Source organism: Salvia miltiorrhiza, chromosome 2, assembly GCF_028751815.1.
Source record: "Salvia miltiorrhiza cultivar Shanhuang (shh) chromosome 2, IMPLAD_Smil_shh, whole genome shotgun sequence".
Classification (NCBI taxonomy): Eukaryota; Viridiplantae; Streptophyta; class Magnoliopsida; order Lamiales; family Lamiaceae; genus Salvia; species Salvia miltiorrhiza.
In genome coordinates this window covers 59424538-59452099 of record NC_080388.1, presented here as the reverse complement: position 1 = coordinate 59452099, position 27562 = coordinate 59424538, and the positions used below count along the sequence as shown (strand labels likewise).

At 34.7% G+C, this 27562-nt stretch overlaps 4 protein-coding genes and 1 long non-coding RNA gene across 5 annotated transcripts; 2 read left to right on the top strand and 3 right to left on the bottom strand.

Annotated features, from left to right (window-relative positions):
• Positions 1–2543: 2543 nt before the first annotated feature.
• On the bottom strand, positions 2544–4444 carry LOC131010725 (uncharacterized). Its single transcript, XR_009096644.1, has 2 exons — positions 4251–4444; positions 2544–3169 (listed from the first exon to the last, which is right to left on the bottom strand). It is a non-coding gene; the product is annotated as an uncharacterized LOC131010725 (long non-coding RNA).
• A 3855-nt stretch (positions 4445–8299) lies between these two features.
• LOC131010724 (protein TRIGALACTOSYLDIACYLGLYCEROL 5, chloroplastic-like) lies at positions 8300–10544 on the top strand. The gene is made up of 4 exons (XM_057938387.1): positions 8300–8435; positions 8551–8595; positions 10174–10206; positions 10293–10544. Exons 1-4 carry the CDS (start codon positions 8396–8398, stop codon positions 10445–10447), a joined length of 273 nt encoding a protein of 90 aa, XP_057794370.1. The 5' UTR covers positions 8300–8395; the 3' UTR covers positions 10448–10544.
• Positions 10545–10954: 410 nt separating this feature from the next.
• LOC131010723 (uncharacterized) lies at positions 10955–14415 on the bottom strand. Its single transcript, XM_057938386.1, has 5 exons — positions 13913–14415; positions 13647–13761; positions 12851–13489; positions 12564–12744; positions 10955–11379 (listed from the first exon to the last, which is right to left on the bottom strand). Exons 1-5 carry the CDS (start codon positions 13987–13989, stop codon positions 11354–11356), a joined length of 1038 nt encoding a protein of 345 aa, XP_057794369.1. The 5' UTR covers positions 13990–14415; the 3' UTR covers positions 10955–11353.
• A 1570-nt stretch (positions 14416–15985) lies between these two features.
• On the top strand, positions 15986–18054 carry LOC131010696 (protein arginine N-methyltransferase 2-like). Its single transcript, XM_057938359.1, has 3 exons — positions 15986–16431; positions 17050–17445; positions 17605–18054. Exons 1-3 carry the CDS (start codon positions 16152–16154, stop codon positions 17916–17918), a joined length of 990 nt encoding a protein of 329 aa, XP_057794342.1. The 5' UTR covers positions 15986–16151; the 3' UTR covers positions 17919–18054.
• A 506-nt stretch (positions 18055–18560) lies between these two features.
• LOC131010681 (subtilisin-like protease SBT1.7) lies at positions 18561–21481 on the bottom strand. Its single transcript, XM_057938339.1, has one exon. It carries the CDS (start codon positions 21115–21117, stop codon positions 18805–18807), a length of 2313 nt encoding a protein of 770 aa, XP_057794322.1. The 5' UTR covers positions 21118–21481; the 3' UTR covers positions 18561–18804.
• Between the last annotated feature and the right edge of the window lie 6081 nt (positions 21482–27562).

Here is a 27562-nt window from a genome sequence, read left to right as displayed (position 1 = left end):
TTTGTAATATATTAAAACTATATAGTATATGAAAATGTTGTTCTTTATAATTATTATTATGCTCGTCTTTTAATAAAAAATGCCTTAAAAATATAGAATGTCCCAAAAAAAATTGTAATGTATTGAAACTAATTTGTTATATATTTAAATTATATAATCTATGAAAATGTTGTTCTTTCACTACAAGAATTTAGCTGATAGACAACAAAATATAGACAACAAGCTTGGAAAACTGTTGTCTATACGTTGATAGACAACGGTGTATAGCATAGCCGTTGTCTATCAACAAGAATTCTGACGACGCGTCTCAAAAACCGTTGTCTATTATGATAATAGACAACACTTTATAGAACTTCGATGTCTATTTTAGGCGGTCATAGACAACGGTCCTAAAAGCCGTTGTCTATTAGAGAATAGACAACGGCTTTTAGGTTCGTTGTTTATGACCGCCTGAATTAGACAACGCATTTCTGTACGTCGTTGTCTATTATCATAATAGACAACGTAATGTTTTTAAGTTGTGTAATGTCTGTTTAAATTTTTTGAAAATTAATTTCTAAGCCCTAATTTCATTATCTCTTTTTCGCCTAAGCTCCCAGCTTCCTTCCTTCCCCACGCCACCATCAGCATCGAAGCTCCAGCCACCGTCGCCCCACGCCACCCACCGCCGTCCGACCCCATCCTCCGTTGCTCGCGCCAGATCCGCCGTTCAGTGGGTGGTTGAAGTTTCTAAGTCGTAATTTCGTTCTATTCTTTTCGCCTAAGTTCCCAGCCTCCTTCCCCACGCCACCCATCAGCGTCGAAGCCCCAGCCACCGTCGCCTCACAAGGTGCTAGGAAAACCATCCTCACCGGCGCTAGGGCAGTAACTCCACGGCGGCGGCTCGAGTTCAGGCGCTAGGGCATGGCGGCGGCGAGAGTTCAGGTGCTAAGGCACAGCGGCGATGCGATTTTCGGCGCCACCCCACGGCGGCTCTATCGATTATAGGCGGCACCACTTCAGGCGATGGTGGGTTTGTACCTCTCTATCCTTGTTCGATTAGTAATCCACGTTTCTGATGAACAATTTCATCTAGATTGATTTTTAATTCGATTATTATTTAGGGTTAATAAGAATAACTTTATTGTTTCACATCTGCGCTTTTTCTCCCCATTTTCTATTTGGTGATAGAGATGTAGTCTTTCGACTTTTTGCAAAATTTTAGTGTTTGAATTGATTTTGTCAGATTGAATTTGGCACCTGCTGGTTTTGGGTTCCGGACGACCAACCAAACACGGCATTGTTTCACTCGCTACATTGAGTTCCACAGGTATGAGTCTTAGAATCAATATCCTTCACTAATTCCTTGGAAGGAGTCATAGTGATACATTAGAAAGGTAAACTATGATCCATATACACTGGCTTCGACTTTGGATAGTAGAATGGCCCTAATTTAACAAATTGATAGGTTAGCCTTAGCCAATACCATATTGCTGGTATGTAGAATTGTACATACGGATAAGGGTGGTTTTGTACAACGATAAGTCACTTCATGTATCCTTGTTTATTGTTTGTATTTTTTGGAAAATTGACTAATGTGTCTCAAGCCCTAACTTTTAGTTTCAAGTTGCTTAGTTAGTGTGCCTTGCACATCACAGTGTTCTGTTTTTACAGCTCGCTTTTTGTACTGCAGGATTCTCTTGAATCTGATGTTGATTTGCTGAATTTATGAGCCTTTTTATTTTATTTTTAGTTATACTGTCAGTTATGCTACATTATGCAGTCTCTGGTATACGTATATGTGAAAGTTTTGTACGAAGAAGGTTTATGATTCAATAGCCTTTGTGTGTTTATAGCTGGAAAGTCGAACTTACTTATCCAGTTCTATATGTTCTATATGTATGATACATGTGTGAAATGTTAGTCATAGGAAATGGGTGATGAACATTTATGGGGATTTGGCTGCATAAAGGCAATTAGGCTTTTTGGGTTGGAAAAGCTAACGTTTCTGAACCATTTTAATAGGATATTGCATAAGGGGCAACTCTGGCTCGATTTTGAGTATATACATCTTATAGTGTGTAACACCCTAATCTAATTAAGGAGTTAAATATAAAATTTAAATAAATATTTAATGCGGAAGTCTTTTAAAATAATTTAAACTCACTTTTAAAATAAATATTTTTGAAAATAATTTTAAGAAAAAGAAATCTTTAAATAAAATTGGTTTTTAAAGCACCTTTAAAACGATTTATAAGATATCAAAAATTTTCAATAATGTATTCAAATATAAAACTTGATTTTAAATTCATAAATTTAACAACTTTATTTTCAAAGCACGACATGAAGATGTCAGAAAAATAATTAACTAATTAATAAAACTTTTACTAAGGAAAAACTCTAAATATAAAATAATATCTTTTTAGCAGCGGAAAATATAACAAAATAAAATCTTTATATGATTAAAAATTATGTATGTATCCATGTATATATTTTCGTAAAGATATAAATTCTTAAATAAATATTTGAAATGAATTTAAATATAAATTAAACAAGTCATGACATTAAAATAATATAATAACATTTATTCAAACAAATCACACACAAATCTCAAATAGTATAGAATTTCAGAGTTTACATAATCAAGAGATATCACATGAAATAACATAATATGTTTTAGGAAACATTTATCTTTAAATAGATTCGACGCGCCCATTCGACTCTCCACGCGCCTCCGATATCAATCACCTGAAACTGTTGAATATGGGATGAGCATACAGGGTACACTCAGTGTGGGAACATGCAATAATTGTCCATGTTAATAAAATGGTAACACATATTGTCATAACGTAACATAACTTCCATACGCACTGTGGCAATCCAAGGACTTTAATGTCCCGGACCCTATATGTGGGCCCCTGGCGACAATATAATGGTTGCAACCCTGTAACATGAAATCGCATTGTGGCATACCAAGGACGGTGAAGTCCTGGACCAATTATGCTGGCCCCTAGCGATAAATATTTTTACAACACATACGGTAAACACATAATATTAAAATGGACAAATATTAACCACGTGCATGTACTGAAATAAATCCCACACCTGTAACTTTAACTTGAACTTGAACTTCAACTTGAATGCTAACTTGAGTAATACAATTAAAATTCATATCCTAGTCGCGCCGCACCTAGTCAGATAAATTCAAATAATAACATATAAGGGCCTATTTGAACTTTAAAATAATTTAGATTATTGGATCATATAAAAATAATAAATTTAAGTAATAAAATATATTTTCTTATAAAAAGATTTGGGCTCAAAATTTAGTTAAAAACTAAGTTTAAATTAATAATTCAAGTCTAAATATATTATTAAAACATCCTTTGAAAAATAATGCAAAATGCAAGACCATGAAAATTAAACTATGAGCCCAATTACTAATTAAACTGAGCCCAACTATCTTAAATAAATTGAGCCCATTAGCCAGCCCAAGCCCATTTCCCTTCCATTCACCCTAATTTATATTCACACCACACACATACGCAGCGTAGCTCCCATTTCCTCACTCTCTCTCTGCCGCTCTCTCCTCCATCTCCTCTTCTCGGCCCTCCTCCTGCCGCCGCCACCGGACGGCATCGCCGTCGCCGGAGTCGGCTGTCCTGGCTCCTCTCCCTCTTCTTTCTATCTCCATCTCACCCCACACTTCTCGCCCTCACTCTCCCTCTCTTCGTCGTCTCTCTCCAACGACCTCACCCCCGTGTCTACAGCCCCCCCTCTTTCCTTCGGCCGGTAGCAGCAGCCGCCATCGTCGTTCCCACGTCGACAGCAGCGCCGCCTAGCCACCGCCTCCCTCATCTCCTTCACCTCCTGGCCGACAGCAGCAGCGGGGCTGCCATCGCCGCCTCCTGCTCCCTCTGTCTCGACCAGCAAGGCACGGCAGCGGTCGAGACCACAGCGCCGCCGCCCCTGTCTCCTTCCGCCGGCCGACGTGCAGCGCTAGCAATACTGCTGCTCAACCGCCCCCTTGTTTCTAAGCCACCATCCCTCTTCCACTTCTTCTATCTCTATTTCCCATGTAATATATAAGATTTATTCTATTTTCTTTTTCAGGTATTTAGCAATATATATAAATTACAGAAAAATAGATGTATGCATGATTGGATTTTGAAAACAAAGTTTTTTGATGTTTAGCCTTGGTTTTGGCGAAAATGCAGAAAATTGTTGATATGCTTGAAATGAAATAACTTTTCAAAAGTTATTAAAATTACCAGCTTGAATGAGTGAAGTAAATCAGTTGCTGCGAATTGGAAATATTTGAGTGAATTTTTGTTGATTTGTGAATTTGAGAATGATACATTGATGTTTAAATAGATTGAAATATTTGACATAGAACGTGTGAAAGTGTGAAAAGAGATCAATCAAACTTTGTTGCTTCAAAGTTTGCTGCTTCAAAATTTGCTGCTGTATGCTGCTTTTGAAATCAAAGTTTTGAAATCAAAGTTTTGCTGTAGTTTTGATCAAATCTGACTGAAAGGTACTACAGTGATATATGGCTGAAGCTGAGTAAATGTGGATATGTAGCTGAAGTCATTTTCGTAACAAATTTATTTACACGTTAATAATATATATATGGGCTTGTAATGTATGATAAATAAATGGGCTTGTTGTTTCACAAAATAAATGAGAATGAAAGAAAAACGTAGTAATTTGCTGTGATGAATTAAAACATGAAATCTCACAGAAACAATAAAATTACCAGCTGAAGTTTTGTGAAGGAAATATCAGAAATGAGAAGTCTGTTAACTTGAATGAAATTTGTGCTCTGGAAAATTTTGATGAAATGAAACCTAGCAGGTTATTTGGGTGAATTTAAATGTGATAGCAGTGAGTGATACGTGGCTGAATAAAATTAGGTGGCTGAAGGAGATTAAATCAGAATATTTGGCTAAGTAAAAACTGAACCACGTAACATCTCATTTTAATTAAAGAAAGACATATGGACTTATAATAATAATTGGGCTTTAAAGATGATAAATGGGCTTTCAAATAATAAAATTTTAACCCAATTATCATAGAAAAAGAATAAAAACTATGGCCCAACATATTTATTAAAAATATTTGATAATATAAATTTGTATCTTTTTATAAATATAATCTATAGTTCAAAGTCATTTATCTAATTAGGGCGGTTAGATATCTGATAAGAATAAAAATAGGAATGGCTGGCTTGGAGACTTCTTTAAACAAATGTAAATAAATAGAGTAGAAATTGTTAATTTGCAGATACGAAAATAAGGTATCCAAATTCTTGAAATCATTAATAAACTATAAATGTTGAAACTTGAATAATTGTTTTAGGATCATTGCAAAAGAATTTGGCACATTAATAACAATAAGCCCAACACTAACAAAATTTATGAAAATATTTTATTCTTAATCCAAAATTAATATAATGTCCATGATAAATATATTTAAGTAAATAAATTTATTTAGGCCCAAATTTATATATAAATATTTTTGGAATATAAAACTTTATTTCTATAGGTATAACCTAGAATTTAGAGTCATACATCTAGCTAGGGGCGCGACTAGATAATTCTCCACAAACTCGACTCATAGATTTATATTTTTTATATCTCGAAAATATAAAAATTTTCAAATAAAATTTGCAAAGGTAGTAAACGGTTTTGGGCTGTGACATAGTGAGTCTAGAGAGATGGGTGACAAATAACAACTTTCTTGAGATTATTGTGTAAGCTCTTGATGATGCATGATTCCTTTACCTAAAAAGCCTGAGATGCTGCTTCTTTTATTTGATATTCTTAGCCTATTTTAATCCCTGTTTTTCTCATCCACCATGTTTAGCCATGTCAACATGTTTAAATGGTGTTATAGCTGCATGCAGCATCTTAGAAGGTAGAGAAACAATGACTACTGAAAGCATGAATTTACTGCACCATCCTTCATAATGTGTTGTGTTGTCAGTCATTTAATATTTTTTATTGTCAGTCATCTAATACATTGTGATGAAATTAGTACATAGACAATAAGAAGTCAGTACCATGACATAAAGAAAGGTGTTCCATGATATAGTTTCCTAAAATAAGTAAAATATAATAGTATAATCATGGAGCTACTGAGATGTTAGAATATAAGATTTTTGTCTCATTTTTTCCGCTCTCAATTTGCAGATATTCATAATAGTATAATCATGGAGCTGGTCAAGAAAGTTGCCCATGGAGGATCTACAGTTCCAGATAGTATTGCAAAAAGATTTGATCAAAAAAGTTATACTTATGTTTCAATGTAATATAGGATGATGATGTTTGATACTAATGGATGTAGAATGATGATGTTTGATGCTAATGTATAAATTATTATTATTAATTTATGTATTTTTGGCTTTTTATATAATGTTTTTAGATTTAATGAAATATCAGATCGAAAAAATAGGAAATTTTAAATATAAATACAAAATAAAAATTGTAATATAGACAAAAGAATAGACAACGGGTTTACTAACTGTTATCTATCAGAGAATAGACAACGGTTCACTGAATGTTGTCTATCAAAGAATAGACAACGGTTTTTCGATCGTTGTCTATCAGAGAATAGACAACGTGTTTCTATCCGTTGTCTATGACCGCCCTCCAATAGACAATACTCTCATTTACAACAGTTGATTTTCTAATAGACAATGGGTTTTGTCCGTTGTCTATTAGCGTTTTTCTTGTAGTGTTTATTATTACTATTATGTTTGTCTTTTAATAAAAAAATGTCTTAAATATACGGAATGTCCAAATTTTTTTTCGGAAAAAGGGTTTAACTTTCCACAATATTAATATTGCAGATACTCAAAAATCAATCACTAACAACTACACTATATATATATATATATATATATATAGGAATGGGATCATATAGATCCCAATGCTTATAATAGATCCCTAAATCCAAATTTTGACCACACATTTATGACATGTGGCGCATCAAGATGGTGACACGTGGCAAGGAGCTTCCAAGCATTCCAAGGCAAAATTTGAAGGGGTAAAATTGGAATGTAATTTTCGGATTTAATAATTAAAAAAAATATATTTTTTTTTAGATTTTCTCAAAATAGATATATTTTAGATGCATATAGTTTCACACAAAGATGCATAAAGTTTTCACATGAAATGTATAACTTTGAACAGAAAAATGCATTTAATTTTTCCAGTTTTGGTATTTTCACCACCCCACCCCATACCACCCCCCAATCCAGCCCACACCACCCCCCAACCCTCCCCATTACCACCCCCCCCCCAAAATAGGCATGTTTCACATGCATATAAAATCAAACAAAAATGCATAAAGTTTTCACATAAAAATGCATTAAATTATACAAAAAATGCATTTCATTTTAATAAATCTGGTAGTTTCGCCACCCCACCCCCCCACCCCCAATTTTTTTTTTTTTTCAAAAACTGATTTTCTGATTGCTGGCCCACCCCCACCCCCCCCCCCCCAATTTTTTTTTTTTTAAACTGATTTTCAAAAAAAAAAAAAATTGGGGGGTGGGGTTCTGGGGTGGGGTGGGGTTCAGGGGTGTGGGGGGTGGGGTTGGGGTGGGGTGAAATCTTATGCATTTTTATATGAAAATTTATGCATTTTTATATGAAAGTTCATGCATTCTCGTATGAAACTTTATGCATCTAAAATATACCTATTTTGAGAAAATCTAATTTTTTTTTTAATTTCGAAAATTACATTCCAATTTTACCCCTCTCCAGATTTTGCCTTGAAATGTCTTGCCACATGTCACCATCTTGATGCGCCACATGTCATAAATGTGTGGTCTAGATTTGGATCTACGGATCTATTATAAGCATAGGGATCCACCGGAACCCAACCCTATATATATATATATATATATATATATATATATATATATATATATATCAAGAATATGTATTTTAATATTTTTGCATTAGACCAATCTACTATTACTATGTTAAGAGGCAAAAGTCAAGCAGTATCATGCACACTATGGCAATAACATTTGTGCAGATTATGTAATTTACTATCTTTGTCTCAGGCCAATCTAGTAGATTAAAGAGGCCGAAACCCATTATGCTGATCAAGAATGTGTGCGTGTTGAGATTTATCTTGTTTAGCCTTCCAACGAAAATTACTTATCTTGAAACACATGAATTTATTTTAAAATGTTTAATTTTTAAATGCGAGTATAATTTATGATGTGGTGTTGGATACATGGATTACTTTGAAGAAAAGCCCATCAAAAGTTTAAGTTTGTGACACATAAAAATCTCCGAGCCCAAAAATCTTCATAATAGAAATCATGGCCCATCTCCGAATCACGAAATGAAACGGGAGTGGGATTGACATTCACACTTTTCGCTTCGGAAAGGGGAAAATGGTGCTAACAAATTTCAGTGGAGGAGGTGTCGGTTTTGGTGAGCTTTTATGTCATTCTATTAACAATTTTTGCGATTTGTTCCATGATTTTTGCTTACTGAAAATCTGTCCTTCCTTCTTTTTTTGGATAACTGGATTTTGAACTGGTCTCAGGTTTCGGAGTTGGCTGTGGTTTTGGAGTTGGGTGGGGATTCGGAGGTTTGTTACTCTAAATTATTCTGTTAAGCCTACCTTCGCTTTTCTGTAGATAACAAAAATTGAGCAGAGAAAAATGGGGAAGGACAAGATTCTGGATTCATACAATCACGATTATTGATGGTCTTTTATTTGCTTAGGAGCTGGTTTTTCAAGTGCTTTTTTTGTTATCCAGCTGCATTCTCCTCTGTTCATTTAGTAGCAAATGTGAATTTTGGTGGATTATTTTAATTGGAGTATAATCCATACCAAGATTGTATTTTGGTTAATGGTTATGGTTTTCTTCTTGACTTGTTTGTTGGACAAACCAATAAAATGGATGAGCATATGAATTGAGTATATGTGTCTATGTATCTAAATACGTCTCGCTATTATTCATTGTCAATGTGTGGTTTATTGCAATATATGACAATGTATCATACTTGAGTTGGCCTTTTGCCAATGAGAGGATATAGGTTACAATATTGATGTAATATATTAAGGTGATCTTAATTTCAGTATGCATCCAACTTGTTATGATGCTGGCTGCATTTGTCAGTGGCTAGTCAAGTTTAGATTTTTCGTGCATTTAAATTACTAAACAAGAAGTATAGCTTTTGTTGATAGTTAGTTCTGCTTCATGAATTGTGCACCTGCTTCCACATTCAGCATAGTGAAGAAGATGCAGCATTACTTCCATGTGACCATTCTATTCGGTATGTAGCACAATATGAAGAACTGGAAGGATTTGAATAGCTGCACATTAAGGTAGTAATTGTATGTGGTCTGTTACTTTTCCAACTTACTAGGGAGTTGGTGTTGTTATTTGGACCAAAGAATTAGGATAAACCTCTCATAGAATATAATAGGTGTAGCACCCCAGTGGAATTTTTAGACCACTGTTTATCATTTACTTGACCTGCATGTTGAGATGATTGTATATAGGGTCACTTTTGTTGCTCGTCTCTCCATCTTTATCGAAACTTGATTCATAGCATCTGTGTCACTCATGGTGGGTAGTTTCAAACATAACCCAAATGCTTAGTCAGATTGCAATTTCCAATCATATAGGAATTCTACTGTATAGTGATCAAATTACCTAAAACAAATACTCCCTCCATCTCAATAAAAGTGACATGTATTCAATTTTGAGATGTTCCACTATAAGTGGCTCGGACCACAAATGGAAAAAATTTAACTCTTGAAAAAGTGTGGGCCCTACTACTTTTAACCAATTTACACTTTCTCTTTAGTTTCCGTGCCCAAAAGTTTTGAGCCACTTATAATAGAACAGAGGGAGCATTTGACTATGACTTATCAAACCATTGCCATGCTTTGTTAATCTGAAATCTTGTATGGACACTGTGATAGCTTGTACGGACAGAGGGAGTATTTGACTACGGCAGTGTTAAACGATAGTTCGTGAATCGCTTCCCTAAGTTTGTACGTATACCGTGATCTTCGTTTTTCCAGGCTACATTGTCATAGAATGGTCTATTATCTTATACTACCATATATTGGACTTGGCCATGGTTACATTCTGCACTGGTCATGCATCAAGAAAGAAATTATTTCTTGAACTTACGTTGCTCTTTATTTCAGGTGCACCCTTGAACCTCTTTGGACTTGGTGTAGGTAGAATCTTGCAATAATATGTTTGTACTCTGCAATTGTTTCTTCTAATTATCTCTACACTAACGCATTCATTGTTTGATCTGAAGGTGGTGGCTGCGGTGTCGGGTTGGGGCTCGGATGGGGATTTGGCGCGGCTTATGGCAGTCGGTACTATAGTCCTGGATTAACATTCCAAGGCGTCGAATTTGCCAATAAACCTAGTGAAGAAAAAGATGCCAAAAACTTGTCAAAGAACAAGTAGAAAAAGTAGGGTTGTCACTGAAATATATCTTTCTCAATGAAATGCCGAAAGCTTTTGTAGTTTGGAAATATAATGAATAGTTTGATTTCTTATGTCATTTTCCTCGTATGCTTGGCATAGAAAGCATTCCGTATCGCAGACTGTTTATCTATCATTTTGTATTTCACTTTTAATCTTTGATTGTTGACGTTAAGAGATGTAAGGTGTTGTAGATGCTAACTCTATCCCTCAAAAGTTTGCCCCAAGGAGAACGACACAAGTTTTAATAAAAACTGGTAAAAAGTTATTTGATGGTGGAATTATGTATAAAAAATAGTGTTCAAAGAATTGTAATTAAAGTAATAAGTAAGGGGATTGGGACAAATTTTTTAGAGGCATCAAAAGAGGAAATTGGCATCAAATTTTTTAGTGTGATTGATGAATCATAAATGGACCTGTAGTTGCAAAGCCTGCAGCACATAAGAGAGTAACTCTGAAATTATATCGTACCATATAAAAACCATGAGATAACTACACAATATTGGCCTTTCCTAGTTCAAACGGAAATCAATATACACAAGTCACGAAAATTTATATACAAGTTGCCTTCGATACATGAAACCAATGATACAACAGAAGCGACTATGACATTTAAGTTTCTGAAGTGGAAAGATCGATACTACAACAGCAGCTCCAAAAATACAACATTACAACAAGCCTCATCGCCCAGAAGAAACAAAAACGGGTAGTTGTGATGTTGCCAAAGCAGCTCTGGCATAATCATGAATGCTAAATTACAGTTCTCATCAAAATAGTTCAATGAATGCTGTGTATCATCTGTTTAGGGCATGGTAAAGCAATCCCCCAACTATCTGATTTTACAACAGATGAATCCTGAATTAGAATGGAGAAACGAAGCTCTCCCCCTCAGATTGCACGCAACGCCAATAAGACTGCAGACAAAACAATATAATAAGTATATCGAGACAACTGAAGCTTCATCTCTAATAGTTTCTATTACAGTACAATCGCAGAGTTACAGACAGAATAGACCATATATATTAAACAGTAGAGGCAAACACTTTCACATGTATATCATATTCACATCAACAGTTTCAGTATTCATGTATGGCCGTATGGGTTTTGCAACAAGCTCTTGATTCTATATATGCAATATTTGCATGGATTTAGTTCTGTGATTCCCAGAATACACTGCATTTATTTTTGAAATATTCAAGAAAAGAAGTGTCATGAGAGATAATCATGAATTTCATGTTCATCAATAGATTTTTAATAGGTTAAATAAGTTCCGTAAGTTACAAATGCCTAGATTTCATTTTTTTAATTTCTTTGGTGCATGATGCATGTAATCCTTTCACTATTTTATTTTGACATAAACAGAACAATAATTGAAATCAAATTGGTAGCACCAAAAACATTTGCCTCTAGGCCACAACATGCTCTAAAGAAGGTACCACACTCTTATGTTTTATGAAACAAAACATTTTAATTATCGGTTGAAATGCCTTGTAAGAAAATTCCGGCATCCATGTAGAATTAATTGCTGCCAGAATTTTAATTTGGGCCAAATTCCAAAATGTTGAAAATTCATGTATTGATTGACCAAAAAAAATAATGTTGGTTAAAAACGAAAATTTGGGTATACTTCGTGTATTTACTATTTACGGGAAATTAACCCATAAGGGAAAAAGTGCAAAGTATGATACAAAATTACGAAAGTTCCTACCCTGAAGGAAAATGGATGCAATAACTGATGGGGTTGTATATAAGGCAAAACCATTGGAACATTTGATATTGTAGTTCATACCAAATATGTTTATCATTTACTAAGGAGCTATGACACGTGTAAGATTAGGAAAAAAATTGACAAAGTTACCGTAAAATTTTAATGTGACAAGTATGAATAATCTCATTATACACTTTACAGGAAAGTGGAGAGGGAAAAATAATCTAGAGTGGTACTATTATTGTATATAGCCTATAACTCAAGGAGAAGGATCAATTGTAACAATAAGAAGTTTAAAAAACCATATCAAATTGCAAATGCAGTCGAATCTGAATCACTACAAGAAATGAAACAGTTACCATATAGCAAATAGAAAATCAGCAGGCTCACCGAGTAGGCAGAGTATGAGAATGACGGAGAAAACAAATTGGACAGGCCGACTATATTGCACGTGATATTGGGATCTCTGAAGCTGTCTCTGGATACTACCATACCAACCATACCATTGTTTTTCATAATCATCACAGCCTTCAAGGCAACTTTTACTCTTCTCATAGCACGTATTAATGCCCTTCATGTACAAAAAAATTATGATCAAATTAGCAACTCAACTACATAACAATATAACAAGCTTAGAAGATAACAGTAGAAATAATCAAGGAAAATTGACTACTAACTCTAGTCAAAATCTGGGCTCTAGGTAATGTAGCACCAGCATCCTGAGGCCCATCTGTAGGCTTTAGTTTCTTGTAACCGTTCTTTGACCACTTCAATTGCGACATGGACGATTCCATGCTATTTAAGAATCCTGAAAAACTAGGTATCTTTCGTGGGGGACGATCAGGCTTTGCACTAGATGAATCGTGTAGAACATCATCAGCTACAGCAATCTTCCATGAGCCAATGTCTGCACTTGCACTAGCTGTCCTCCGATGACCTGAAAACTTGTCCCCCTTGCCCTCTACTTGAGCCAATTCAACCAAATGAGATGAACTCCTCGAACACTCATTATTCACTTGTTGATCACCCTCTAGCGAATTTTCCTGCCCCTGCTGATGCTTTCCAAAGAGTTTATTTGGGGAAGATAATGATTGTCCTGAAAGAAACAATGCAAGCTCATTTCGTTCTCCTTCATCCAACCGCACCCAAGGCAATGGTGGCTTGCCTTGTCGTACTGTCGATTCTTTCAAAGAGGTTTCAACTTTTTTTACTTGATTCTCTATTGCAACAATGAAATCCCGATGCCTATCCTTTGCATCATCAGCTGATCCACTATTTGGGTAACTCGATCTTACAGCACGTCCAAATTCTTCCAACTGCAATGCATCACACCCACAACCTTTCAGTTAAGCATAGCATCCCAAACAATTTCACAATACATAAACTCACACAACGAAAAACCTAAGGCTATATAACATAAGATCACACAGATGAATCAATACATGAGTATAACATAAAACATAAGCAAATAACCTGCCACTTGGTTGTGCCAAGGGTTGTTTGAAGATCTCTCCGAAGCTCATCCAAATTCCAAGAACCGGAGGGCTCCTTGATCGCATGAATCCATGTTCTATATGTTGATTCCATCCTTCACAATGAATTAGATAAATCCCATCAGTTACATCGACAGAATGATTGTTCAATTAACAAATTTCCCACTACAAAACAATACAAGAAATCCACAGATAAAATCATTCATTTAAAAACTGCGTGAAAAATGGGTAAGTTGTTGAAAGCACCTGTCGGAAGATTCCTGAACGTCCTCCGCAGCAGAGAAAAACGGATCTTTTTCCCATCTATCAAACGTTGATGTCATTTCTCCCCCCAAAATACGAGCCCTTAAATTAAATCTACAAATTGGGGCCAAAAATCAAAATGAAAATGCCTAGAGAACAAGAACAGCAAAACCCTAGGTGGCGCTGATCAATCTGTGTATCTCTAGAAATCAAACGGACAAAAATGTTCAAAAAATCAAGGAATAATTGAAAGAGACAACGGAATCGTAAAAAACGGCGGTCTTTTTTTGTGGATTTGGTGGATCAATTGTGGTATCGTGGAGCTGCAACTGCGGGAAAAGACGATCTTTCTTTTGCAATTATCTGAAGGCAACGGTGTCATTTTCGGTTCTTGGTGGCTGGCTCACATTGTGGTAAGCGGTCAAAAAAATTGTGCATTTTTTATTTAAAAATTATATTGTCGGGTCATTTTGTTGCTGTCACAAACTCAGCTTCTCCTTCAACACAACATATTATTGGGAGAGTTTTAGTGTTTTACTAAAAGATCATAATGCATTGATCATCTTGTATTTTTTATTTCGTTTATACTAACTGTAGATGAGAAATTGAGAATAATTGATTCTTACTAATTCTGATAGTATGTGAAGCAGGTGAACGTAATGAATTTAAATAATAATGTATCAAAATAGATGGTTATAATTTTAATTTTTTTTAAAGACCGCACGACGGAGGACTCGAACCCAGGACCTCGGGTCTTGGATATTAACCTCCTAACGCTAAATAAATTTTATATAATAAATCGCTAAATTATTCTTAAAAATTAAAATAAGTAATAATGTTACATGAGCATAATAATAATAATAATTTGGACTTCTTCATAACACGACGGAAATATAGAAATATGGTAATTATTTGATGGAATTAAAAAACAACGATGATATTATGAAAAAATAAAAAAAATATGTATATTTTTTTAAAAAAATTATTCAAAAAAGAATGAAAGAGGATAAAATTTATTTAAAAATTTTAATGTTTAAATAAATATAACTTTTACATTTTAAATTAAATATATAAAAAAATATATCTGGTAAAGCATAAATGAACGATGATCGTTTGTTTGGTGAATTATCGGTGAATTGTGGATTTTACCTAGAGATCGATTGTAAAAGTGAGAGAAGATTGCTAGATCGCTGAGAGCACGAGGGGAGATTGTTGCAGTAGTAAAAGTATTGAAAGCATAAGATTACAAAGTGTGTATGTGCGACTATTTATAGACTACATGCTAAGGGTAAAATAGTGATTTCGCCTTCGAAGCATGCTTCCCGCGTGGTCAAGGGCATAGTGGTAATTTTGCCCCCCAGGCGGGCGGTTCCTCTGCTCTTCAGCGACTTCTCTGGCATACGTGACTTCTCTGGTGTAAATGACTTCTCTGGCAAGAGTCATTTCTCTGATCGGGAATGATTTCCCTGACATATCTGCTCCTTTGGTGAGGTCCATTCCTCTGATAAAGATGTTTCCTCTGCTCCGCATATATTATTCCTCATCAATATCAAATTAAAGCTTTATCATAATCTTTAATTTGATATGCATATTAAATATTCTATAATTAGTTGAATTTCATAATTTCAGAAGAAAATAAAATAAAAACATAAGAAGATAAGAAATATATATACATATATATATATATATAATTTATAAATAAACTTTCAATTTATAATTATCATTCAATTTTAAACTTGATAATATAGTACATGGACAAGTACATATTTCACGCTAATAGCATCCACATTAGATCTCTTAAAAGTAATCCTAACTTTAAATTTGAGCTAAAATAATAAAAAGTGAGATAAAATGATCATCCAACAGATCACCTATATTAAGTTGGGCCCATAAAAAAATTTACACTCCCTCAAATTTAATCCTAAATTTACATCCCTTTTAAATCTAATCCTAAATTTATAAAATAGATAATAAAAAATAGGAGAACTGCTGTGTGCAATTGTAAAATAGGGGTTAAAAATAATTTAGTAAAGACTTTAGTAGTATTTTTAGGAGTAAAATTTTGAGAGAGGGGGTGTGAATGCTAAATCACTCTTATTACTGTTATATTTTTTTTTTGAAGACAATATTACTGTTGTTATATTACTCCTATTATTTTTAATTTGGAATAGTTAGTGGCGCAAGTATCAAAACCCTCCTCCTGAAACTGCCGTCGGACGATAGGGTTTAAGGCGGCGTGGTCATGGCGAAGAACCAAGAAGAATCACTCTGCGAGGCCGCGCGAAACGGTGTGCTCGAGCAAGTAAATTCTCTGATTGCAGCCGGAGCTGATGTCACCTACTTCGACGCTGAAGGCCTTACGCCGCTTATGCACGCCGCCAGAAATGGCTGCTCGGAGGTGGTCAAAGCACTCCTCGACGCAGGTGCCCCGTGGAACGCTCTATCTCCTTCAAATATCTCCGCCGGAGACTTTGCCATGGAAAATGGCCATCAATCCGCCTTCGACATCCTCCTCAATGCTGGTCCGTCTCTTCCTGCTTAATTTTCTCCTACTAGTGTGCGTGTGTACATTTGGTTTGTTAAATGAGGAATCTGGTTGCAATGGCTGTGCTGCCGGGTGTTTGGTGATTCAAAATCTGTTTATTTACATAACCGTATCATTTATGTAATTCGTATTCGTCCCTGTGCTTTATAGCTTAGAACGTAAATTTAGATTTTCGGAGGTTAATTTGTAGCCAATTGGTACATGAACACTACATAGTGCTTGTATTTTCACTTGGATTTGTCTATCTGCAATACAATTCCTCACCTTACCTATGTGTCATGAAGCACAAAAATCTGTGAGAAACTTGCCTTTTGAAAGAGCAAACAGAGTTCATTATGCAATACGCGTGTGTACCTGCAAGCTCCTTGCCCCCACAGAGTTGTAGTTTATTTTCATGATATTGGTTCACCATCAAAATGCTCATTTTCAACAGTAGCTTTTATACCTTAACTCATCTATTATTTTTCTCTCTAACCATTTATGTATATTTACTATCTGATTCTTTTTCTTTAAGCTCTTCTTTTTATAAAAGAATTCCATTGTTCTTTGTTTTTGACTTTGTTAAATTGATGGCGACATATTTGATTATTTATAGGCATTCAAGCTGAATTGGTTCTTGGAACTATAGCAAGGAAAAACAATGGAAAGGGAAATCCTAATGGGGATTATTTGGATGAGAGGGTTACATTTAGTGAGGATAAAGTAATGGATGCAGAAAGCAAGGCTATTATGATGGCCTGGGAAAGGCCACTAATGGAAGCTCATGCTAAAGCTATTTGCTCGGGAGGTGGCCACATATTGAACATTGGGTTTGGCATGGGTCTTGTCGATAATGCCATACAGCAATATTCACCCATGTCACACACCATTGTCGAAGCTCACCCAGAGGTATACGCTCGTATGCTTCAGACTGGGTGGAGTGAGAAGGAGAATGTGAAGATAATCTTTGGCCGCTGGCAAGATGTCCTTTCTCAACTGGAGTTATATGATGGTAATATATGCGGATTAAAGTCTATCTTTAGATAGATTAGTGATATAACTGATAGAATAAAATTTTATATGTTATATTTTTATATATCTATCTTCTATTGAAGATCTAGTACTGCTTGCGTAAACAATCCCTCCAGTTAACTGTTCCATCTTATCCCAGGGATATTCTTTGACACTTATGGGGAATATTATGAAGATATGAGAGAGTTTCACCAGCATCTTCCGCAATTATTGAAGCCTGGGGGAATATATTCATTCTTCAATGGACTTTGTGGTAGTAATCCCTTCTTTCATGTTGTTTACTGTCAGTTAGTTTCGCTGGAACTCGAGATGTTGGGTTACTCTACACAGTTGATACCCTTACCAGTGAAGGATTGTTTAGGAGAAGAAACATGGGAGGGTGTGAAACACAAATACTGGCAGTTGGATACTTATTCCCTCCCTGTTTGTCAGTCTCTAGATGATTCTGATTGATAATTTTTCACATTCCTCTTCCTCCTATTGGGTTATGAATGCATTGTACTGTGCTTGAATGTAGACTATTATTCACTCGTTTCGGACTATAGTCTTATCATCTGGCTTTTGATAATGAAGTTCTCTCTTGTTTCAATTGGTGCTTCATATCTGACTGATTTTAACTTGTAATGTATACACTTGTTGAAAACAAAAATGAAATTCCTTAATGTAAGATATGCAATTATGTTTTCTAGGCTGCAGATCATTATTTTTGGTTTAACATTTGGGTTAAGAAATGTAAAACCACTTATCTCTCAAGCCTTTGAATATGCACCTAATTTATTAAAAGGAGGAGACCGACATGCCTATAGTGGTGGATGCTGATTTTCTACATGTTCCATTACCGTTGCATCATATGAAGTGTTGACGAAATGCAAATATAAGATATATTTAAAGAATTATAGTTATGCTTTTAAATTTGATGGTTGGTGGACGCATTCAAGGGATCCTAAAAACAAGAAAGCAGAGGAAACTGCAATTTTATGGATTTTTTGCTCATATTCAGTACTTTGATTAGCTTCAGGAATGTTATCCACCAAATCCTGTTCGAGAATGGGGGAGAAAACTTTAAAAGGTTGAAGTAAACAAAAGAAAGTAATCAAAACATGTAGGGATGAATGCTGGGCTAGTATTGATTGCTACTTTTTCTTAGAATGTTGCTATTTTTTTTTTTTTTGAGGCAGAACCAGAGATTATTTTATATCATAATGAATCAAATCTAAAAGCCAGCTAGGATTTTTTTTCTTAGAATATTGCTATTAATTGCTTTACATTCATCACTTTTAATTTTCTTACAAAGTTCTCATTTCACATACAAGAATCATTAGACATATATACATTACTACTATGTCCAGCTAAACACAATTGGACTACCAACAGTATGTTTCCCATCCGACCATTCCAAATGAGCAAAGCTGCTTGTGCCTGATGGCATTGAAGTTGCAGTGAATGTCACCGTGTAAGTCCTCTTCTCGTTTGGAGTACTGAAACTGAGCACTGCTGGCTGAACCTGGATCTTGACTGAATTTTTATCCTGAGAGATGGATACCTTATAAGTTGCTGGATCACCCACATTTGTTAGGGTCCTAGTATATTTGACAACTGTTGGTGCGCTACTACCCCCACGTGGACCTGAGGCGGTCTCAAGTGGAACAGCAAAAGATGGGTAGTTAAGATCTGCTACCCTGTAATTCACATCTGCCTTGCATTGATACTCTTGCTTCGCGATGAGCTTTATCATACTCGAACTGTATCCTATGGCACAAAGGAAATCTATGTAGTTGTTGGTTGCTGTATCATATACTAGACCAGGGTCTAGTGCTGATAAAGGGTCCACATGTCCAGCACCATAATCAAATGGTGTGGATGGCTTTCCAGTTGCAATATCTTTAATTCTTTCTCCATTCTTGTATTTACTATAAGCTGTTGTCATCAGTGCTGACCTTATAGCTGCAGGGCTCCATTCTGGATGGGCGGCCTTAACAAGTGCTGCTAATCCACTTATGTGAGGGCAGGACATGGACGTGCCAGAAACTATGTTGAAGTCCACATGCCGGGTGTCTTCAGGCAATCCTGTAGGACCAACCTTTCCCGTCCAACCAGCAAGTATGTTCACACCTGGGGCTATCAAATCAGGTTTGAGTATATCAGGTGTGATTAGATTTGGACCTCTTGAACTAAATGCTGCTACAACAGGTGATGGCTGGACTCCGAGCTGGGTGCGTCCAGATGTAACTATGGCACTTGGATTAGGGTCTGAAAAGGTGTACTTCTTTATCTCCTCGCCTGGAGCCTGACCTACAGCTGCTGTAGGTATAAAATGGGCGTCGGCAACCAGCTCTTCTCCGAAGGTATCCGTGTTTGCTAGAATCATTCCAATCCCACCTGCCTCTCTGACTGCCAGACCTTTTTGTGCCCTTGGATTCAGCCCTCGGTCGCACACCACAATCTTCCCCTTGGCTTTTTCTGAGATTAAGCCTCCTTTCATGCATAGATTACCATTGGATGCTCTACTGATATTGCCAGCATAAACCAATGGGATTAAGGACCCAGGTAAGGGTTTTCCATTGTAAAGTGATTCCCCAGTTAGTTTTTTACCATTTCCAAGGGTAATATATGATGGGAATTGTCGATCCATTGTACCAGCCCCCACTGTAGTTATCCATGGCGCGACATTAGATAAGCTACCCGGACTTGGGCCTCCATTCCCAGCTGAGCATGAAACAAGAATCCCTTTAGACGTTGCTGCAAACGCTCCGATTGCAACAGCATCTTGGAAGTAATCATTGGCTGATCCACCCAGTGACAAGGATAGAATGTGCACGCCATCTTCAATTGCCTTTTCCATCGCCATTAGTATGTCGCTGCTGAGACATCCTCCCTGCCAGCATACTTTGTATGCTGCCACTCTGGCGTGTCTGGCCATCCCGCGTGCTGTGCCTGCAGCATAACCAAAGAGGCTTGCTCCAACCACAGGCGATCCAGCTGCTGTGGTTGATGTGTGTGTTCCATGGCCGTCGTCATCCCTCGGGGACCTGGATTCTACAGTCTCATCAACTGGCCCATATGCTGCTTCATAACCTTGTGAGAAGAACCTTGCGCCAATCAGTTTGCGATTGCAGCTTGATGAGCTGAAGGTTTTGCTTGCTTCACACGCTCCCTTCCAGCCAGGAGGGAGTGGGCCTACTTCCTTATCATCGTAGCTACTTGATTCGGGCCAAACCCCAGTGTCTAACACACCTATGATCACGTCACTTGGTGTGCCAGACTCATGTAAGGATGCATCACTGTTGAGGATTCCAAGGAACTCAGGTGATCTGGTGGTGTGGATTTCATATTTCTTATCCTCTTGAACCAAGAGGACTCCTGGTTGCGCTTCAAGCAACTGAGCTTCCTCAACTGTTAGGCGCGCTGAATATCCATGGACAACGTTGTTGTATGTGTAGAGCTTGTTGGCAGTTTGTGATACTGACTTCAAAGAAGAGTCATACCACTGCAGGTGATTGTCGAAGCTTTCTGGCACGTTCGACTTGTCCATGTGAACTATGAACGTCTTCTTCATCTGCTGATGCAAAATCTCTGCATCAACAAATGACTGGCAAAGAAACAGAAATGTCAGGAGTGGAAGAAGTCTAAGCACAGACATCATGTTTGCCATGCAGTTTTGAAGCTGAAGGACCAGCAAAAGCTCTCACTCGATGTAAATATTATTGTAAGTTCTCCCCCTCAAAAAATTTTGGTACTAGCAAAGAGTTTGAGATATGTGTTTGGGTCTTATATTGATATACTCATACTGAAAAACATTTTTTTTGTGTGGAGAGCTCCCAAGTAGTCATACATATAATAGTCTGGCTTCAGGTCGTAAAACATAATCTGGTCCCACATTAAGTTAGAAATTGGAGAGAGATGATTCCTGTTAAAGATTCAATTATTCACCTACAATCAAGTATTATTAGATTGTGAAGAATCTTTTTGCATCATTGTTAGAAAGTTGATGTATCCTTTTGCAAAATTAGTCCCAGCTGCCACTTTTTGTGTCTCTTTCCCTCATTTGTAATAACCTTCTTTTTCTTGGTATTTTTACTTGTTAAGTTTGCCTCAATTATTTGCCCTGTTTTGGTGATTTAGATGGTTTGATGTTTCATATTATTGCAAACATGGCTTGGTTTTATCAGAACAACTGGCTGATTTGATGCATTTAGTATTCAAGAATTTTGAGTGGCCTAAATCTTGTGAGTGGTCCTTTTTTCAACAGATGCTTGAATATTTTCAAGAATTAGCAAACATTTGTTTTACACTGCCATTGTTACAAATGAAGGTTATACTATTATATAAATGAAGGCTACTTTCAATTCAAGTTGAGGCTCTCTCTCTCTCTCTTGTGGGAGATGTGATTGGACTGTTTGTGGGAGATGGGCTGTCAGCCTCTTAGTTGAATGGCATTAATTTTTTCTTTAGGGAGTTTACTTGTTTAAAGTGAATTATTAGCAGACAACAAGTGAAAGATTAGGATAGTGCCCAAACTTTGTACATTTGTGATAAGATTCTCGATGAGTGGAATTCTGATGATGATTTCTTTCAACAACGTTGACATATGCTCAAATCATGAAATTTTTGTACGTATCCATGAAATACAATATACGATATGAATTTAGTTATTAAGTTGGGTAACGTGGAGTCTTGTGTTTGGGTTGGATGGATGAGTGATGCTGTTGCAGTGTGGGATGATCCTAACATTTAGGGGGTGTTTACTAAGTGATTGGATAGGTAGATAAAATAAGGTTATTTGCGTGTAAATATTCAAGTTTTCAGTATTTTTGGAATTGAAATACTCAAATTTTGTGTTCGTCTGATTTTTTTCAAACGAAACTTATTTTTCCTCAAATTGATGTTGACGTGTTCGTCGGAGCTGCCAACGTGGGATTATCAGCCGACAGTCTTAATTTTTTTGAGTCATTTGCGTGTAAATACATGAGCTTTTAGTACTTTCTATGTTTTTTCTGCAAATTTCATGCTTTTTTTTCCACAAAATTTATTTTTTCTCACTCAGAACTAGAATTTTTAGATTAAAATATCATATTAAAGCTTTATAATTTCTCGCCACAAAAAAAATAATAAATTAATATTTTAATCATAATTAATCAATAACAAATTCGTTGAGGAAAACATGCCATGATAGAATTTTTTATTTAAAGATCATATTAAAGCTTTTCAATTTCTCGATGCAATACAAAAATTGAAACTAACATTTTAAGCATAACCAATTACGACACAAATTAATTGCAAAATCTGAAAAACAAATTTCATGAGAAAAATCATAAGAATATTAAGTTCGTGAGAAAAATGAGATGTTAAAACTTCGTGTAATTATATGTGTAAGGTCCCGGGTTCAAATCCCACTGCTTCCCTTCTTCAACTCCCTCAAGTCAAAAATAATAATAATAATAATAATAATATATCACGCAGAAGCCAAGTTAGCTACAACTTGATTGGAACTGTTCACCATGGAAAAAAAATTCAGAAGAGCACTAAATCGTATATTTAGATTAAAAAAAAGTTAATAGAAAAAATCAAAAAAATAATAAAAATATGTATATTTAAACGTAAATAATTCATAAAATAATGTCATTTATTTTGATGAATGGAATAATTTTGAATTTATTGACACGCTCAATCCTTTCAATATTGAATTACGTGTTTTATTGATCCATCATATCACACTTAATAAACGTCTCCTTGGATATAAATATTAGCACCATTTGACACTGTAAGCGGCTTGATTTAAGGATTACGAGTTGGTTCGTAGTTCCTAGAAATAGGAATGAAATTTGATATATATAGTCAACCATCCACTCTCACAAAATGTTTATTTAATTTATCATTTTCATCCGTCCTCATAAGATGTATTCAATTTATTTTTGATAAGTTTTTCACTCATAATAAAATGAGATCTTTACTCCACTCACAACACAACTATTCTATTAAAAACACTCAACTATTCTATTAAAATTTGTGTTATTTAGAAATAAATATTTTTTATGAGAGCGGAGGGATATATATATAATACTGACATATTTGAATTCACCTGGAATCAAGCTATGAAGTTTTCTCCAATCATGCGTATTCTTTTTTTTTTTGATGAAATTACATTATAAATAATAAAAACCACACACACACCCCACCTAGTAGTTATTGTGGCCGAGAGTACTCGAACCTGTGACCTCTTGAAGGACAGGCAACCACCCCAACCACTAAGCCATCCCAAGGGGACATCATGCGTATCCTTCATTGTGGATGATGAGTCACCTCCAAAAGCTTAGAAATGTTTTTTAAATTCACAGCCTAAAACTTTCGAGATATAGAGATATCCTATAGATAAATACACTTCTTTTGTCTCATTCTTTTTATCTCATTTTTTTGGAAATGAGAATTAAAAAGAAGATATAAATTAATTAAAAGTGATAGTATTCAAATCTTTTGAAAAATTAATTATTATTTTTTATGTAAATGAGAAAAAAAAAAAAGATGACTAAAAAGAAAAACCAGGTAATAAGAATGGAATAGTATTCTTGTCACGAATATTTCTGTCCATACACTAAAAAAGATCTCATTCAAGCTGGAAATTCGTGAGCTCCTATAATCTTGTCGTAATCTGACGCAATTCCAACAACAACAATTAATATAGTAGTTATGATATGATGTTTAATTTGCCCACTATAATTAATGGGTTGAGCACTAACCATCCTATTCTAATCTGGATAGGGTCTATATTATTCTCAACACTAATTGTTTACAATTTTACTCATAAGGGTTGGTCTTGGGTGCGACCGTCGCACAGTGTGCGACGGGTCCGCCCCGGTCCGGGCCCGACTCGGCCCGCAATCCAGACCCGAAATCCTAAATCCTAAATTATTACATTTGTTTATAATAATTATTATTTTTAATAAGCATGACATATACATTTGTTCGCACAAATGTATACTTATATAAATATAGGTATTTTCCTTCATTTAATATACAGTATTATATTTTCTAAACCCTAAATTCTATAAACTAAACCCTAAACCCTGTAAACTAAACCCTAAGCGTGAACACTAAACCCTAATAGGTGAAAACTAAACCCTAAGCGTGAACACTAAACCCTAATAGGTGAAATATACATTTGTTCGCACAAATGTATACTTATATTAATATAAATATTTACCTTCATTCAATATAAAACATTATACATTTATATGAACAAATGTATATATTATATTTATTAAAAGTAACAATTACTATAAACAAATGTAATAATTAGGAGTATGGGTCAAACCCACGCGGGTCAGAATTCCGGGTCAGGAGGGCGGGTTTGGGCCGGGTCGACCCGTCGCACACCTGTGCGACGGTCGCACAGGAGAATTAGCGTACTCATAATTGATTGAAATGCACATAATTTAAGCTCTTCGTACTTGGAATGGAATTTGGATGCAAAGGATAATATATATATATATATATAGGGTCAACATCTATTGAGATTTCCCCTTAGAGTTAGATTTAAGATAAAATCTCGTCCTTTCATTTCTAAAGATCTAACGGATGCTAACAATCTGCCATGTTTCTTTTTTAATTTGTATTATATTTATTAAATACATTTTTATGAACGAAAAGGATAAATATGTCAAACTGTATTACTGCAAAAATCACGAACCAAATTATAATCCCAAAAATTTGGTTCTTTCCATCTGGAGATCAGATTTAGCTAAATCTATAGTATTTGAGATCCTTGATAACTAAACTCTATTATGAATACCGTAGTTTCTTATCTATAGTATTTAGAAGTTATAGTTATGTTCTAATGAACCTCATTATGAATTGTGATTAACATTTGATAGAACTTTTTATATTGTATTTAGAAGTAATAGATATGTTCTGATGAACATCATTATGAATTGTGATGAACATTTGATAGAACTTGTAAAATTAAAAAGGTTCGGTATTTGTCAAAATAATGATGCATTTTCAACAAATTATAAATTCAATACATACGGCAGTTCATCAATTTTAGAAGTATGTTCATAACGATTAACGTCATGTTCATCAAACATTGTACATGAGAGTATTTTTGTTTTTTGAATTTTTTTTTTGCGATTTTCAGAATCATATCTCAAATAAAGTGTTCTGATGAACATATCTTTAATTTTATTGAACGAAGTGTTCAACTATAATTTAAATTGGTAAATAAACATAAGTATAGGCAATGAACTTCTTGGGTCCGTTCACAATTTCAAAAAACCTCAAACGTCTAACACTTGAAAAACAAAAACAAAAAAATCAATAATAGAGCAAAAGACAAAATGTTTGAAATAATTGAAGTTGGGGAGAAAAAGATATATATGAAAGTAAAACGGTGTGTGAAAAAATTAGTTAAAACTTGTTAATGAAATAGTTACCTAAAAATTATGTATAAGATTACCATGTTAGCCTTTCTATAATTTCTAATAAGCAATAACGATAAGATATCAGCCGTTAGATGAATGAATATCAATGGCAGAAAATTCATCTCAATTCTACAAATATATGCTTATCTCAATTGAACCAAATCCTATATATATATATATATATATATATATATGGGAGAGCTAAAATAAAAACACTCTTGAGTGTATAAAATATAAATGATTTTCAGCCCTTAGATCATCAAGATCTACGGTTGATTCGTAACCCTGTTGGATGAATTCGTGGTCCTGAGTTCGAATCCCAAAGGTAACAAAAATTTATTTTTCGCAATTCGTAACTCTGTTGGATGAATTCGTAACCCTGTTGGATAAAATTCGTACATTAAAAAACGTTTATATTTATATTTTAAGAAGTGTTTTCACTGTAGCCCTCCCCTATATATATATATATATATAGAAAGGTTAAACAGAGAATGATAAGTATTTAGAGAAGAGAGAATTAATCTCGTGCATCCAATCTTTCTAATTTCACGGTTGTAAAATTTTCGGTATTTATTATTTAATAATGGATGAAAAGGTTATAATAGTAATAGACTTATTTATTGTAACCCATTTTCCTCATCTAAAGATACTCATGATCCAAGTATATTTGGTAAGACAATGTATCTTTTCGTATTTTCTTTTAATAGCCATTTAATTCCTTAATCACGTTTGGTTGATCAGAATTTTTTTTCCTTGGCTATAAATCAATGATTTTTCCATTTATTTGCAATATATTCTTTCATTAAAATATAATATTATTTATTACTCATAACCCATAAACATTATTGAAATCGACATTTTTTGTTCAGCCAAATTATTATTTAGCAGATTATTAAATTAATTCGTTGTTTTTTATATGAACAATTTAATAATTATATCGAACAACTTGTACTGATTTGTCGAACTTAATTTTCTGAATTAGGAAATATTTTCATAAATCTGTTTAATGGAGTATTATTTTATTTAGATGTTCACAACGCTTGTTCAAAATTTTTTATGTCAGTAAACAAAATTGAATATTTTATTTAGATGTTTGTAATTTTGTTATGCTTGTTCAAAAAGTTATATTAAATATTTTATGTCAGGAAAAAACATTCAAATATTTTATTTAGATGTTTGTAATTTTGTTACGCTTGTTCGAAAAGTTATGTTAAATTTTTATGACATAAAAAAATTCAAATATTTTATGTTAAATATTTTATGTCAACAAGAAAAATTTGAATATTTTATTTAGATGTTCGTAACTTTTTTATGCTTATTCAAAATAATTTATATTAAATATTTTTACAATTCTCAATCAAATATGAATAATATTATTTAGAAATATAATACTACATGATTTTTCAATGAACATAACACAATTTCTAAATGAACAGAACATATTTTTTCAATGAACAGAAAATATTTTTTTAATGAACAAAACACAATTTCTAAATAAACATAACACAATTCTTCTTGTTGTTGCTGGAAGAATGGTGGCGTATTTCAGCCCAGAATTGCTCAATAAAATCGATGAAGTAGCAGCCTCTTGAGAAATCTCACGATCGTTAACAAGATTTCCCAACAGTCACGTTTCTGTCATCCGCACCAGATCTTACACCCTCCTGTATTTTGCTTCTCATC

Bases quoted from the DNA above. Each gene is read 5' to 3' on its own strand.
- LOC131010696 (XM_057938359.1), top strand. From the start codon at position 16,152: ATGGCGAAGAACCAAGAAGAATCACTCTGCGAGGCCGCGCGAAACGGT. The intron at 16,432-17,049 runs GTCCGTCTCTTC...GATTATTTATAG, and splicing joins CGACATCCTCCTCAATGCTG to GCATTCAAGCTGAATTGGTT. The intron at 17,446-17,604 runs GTAATATATGCG...ATCTTATCCCAG, and splicing joins TCAACTGGAGTTATATGATG to GGATATTCTTTGACACTTAT.
- LOC131010723 (XM_057938386.1), bottom strand. From the start codon at position 13,989: ATGACATCAACGTTTGATAGATGGGAAAAAGATCCGTTTTTCTCTGCT. The intron at 13,490-13,646 runs GTTATTTGCTTA...GATGCATTGCAG, and splicing joins TTGGCACAACCAAGTGGCAG to TTGGAAGAATTTGGACGTGC. The intron at 11,380-12,563 runs GTGAGCCTGCTG...TTTTGTCTGCAG, and splicing joins TCTCATACTCTGCCTACTCG to TCTTATTGGCGTTGCGTGCA.
- LOC131010724 (XM_057938387.1), top strand. From the start codon at position 8,396: ATGGTGCTAACAAATTTCAGTGGAGGAGGTGTCGGTTTTG. The intron at 8,596-10,173 runs GTTTGTTACTCT...TCTTTATTTCAG, and splicing joins AGTTGGGTGGGGATTCGGAG to GTGCACCCTTGAACCTCTTT. The intron at 10,207-10,292 runs GTAGAATCTTGC...TTTGATCTGAAG, and splicing joins CCTCTTTGGACTTGGTGTAG to GTGGTGGCTGCGGTGTCGGG.
- LOC131010681 (XM_057938339.1), bottom strand. From the start codon at position 21,117: ATGGCAAACATGATGTCTGTGCTTAGACTTCTTCCACTCCTGACATTT.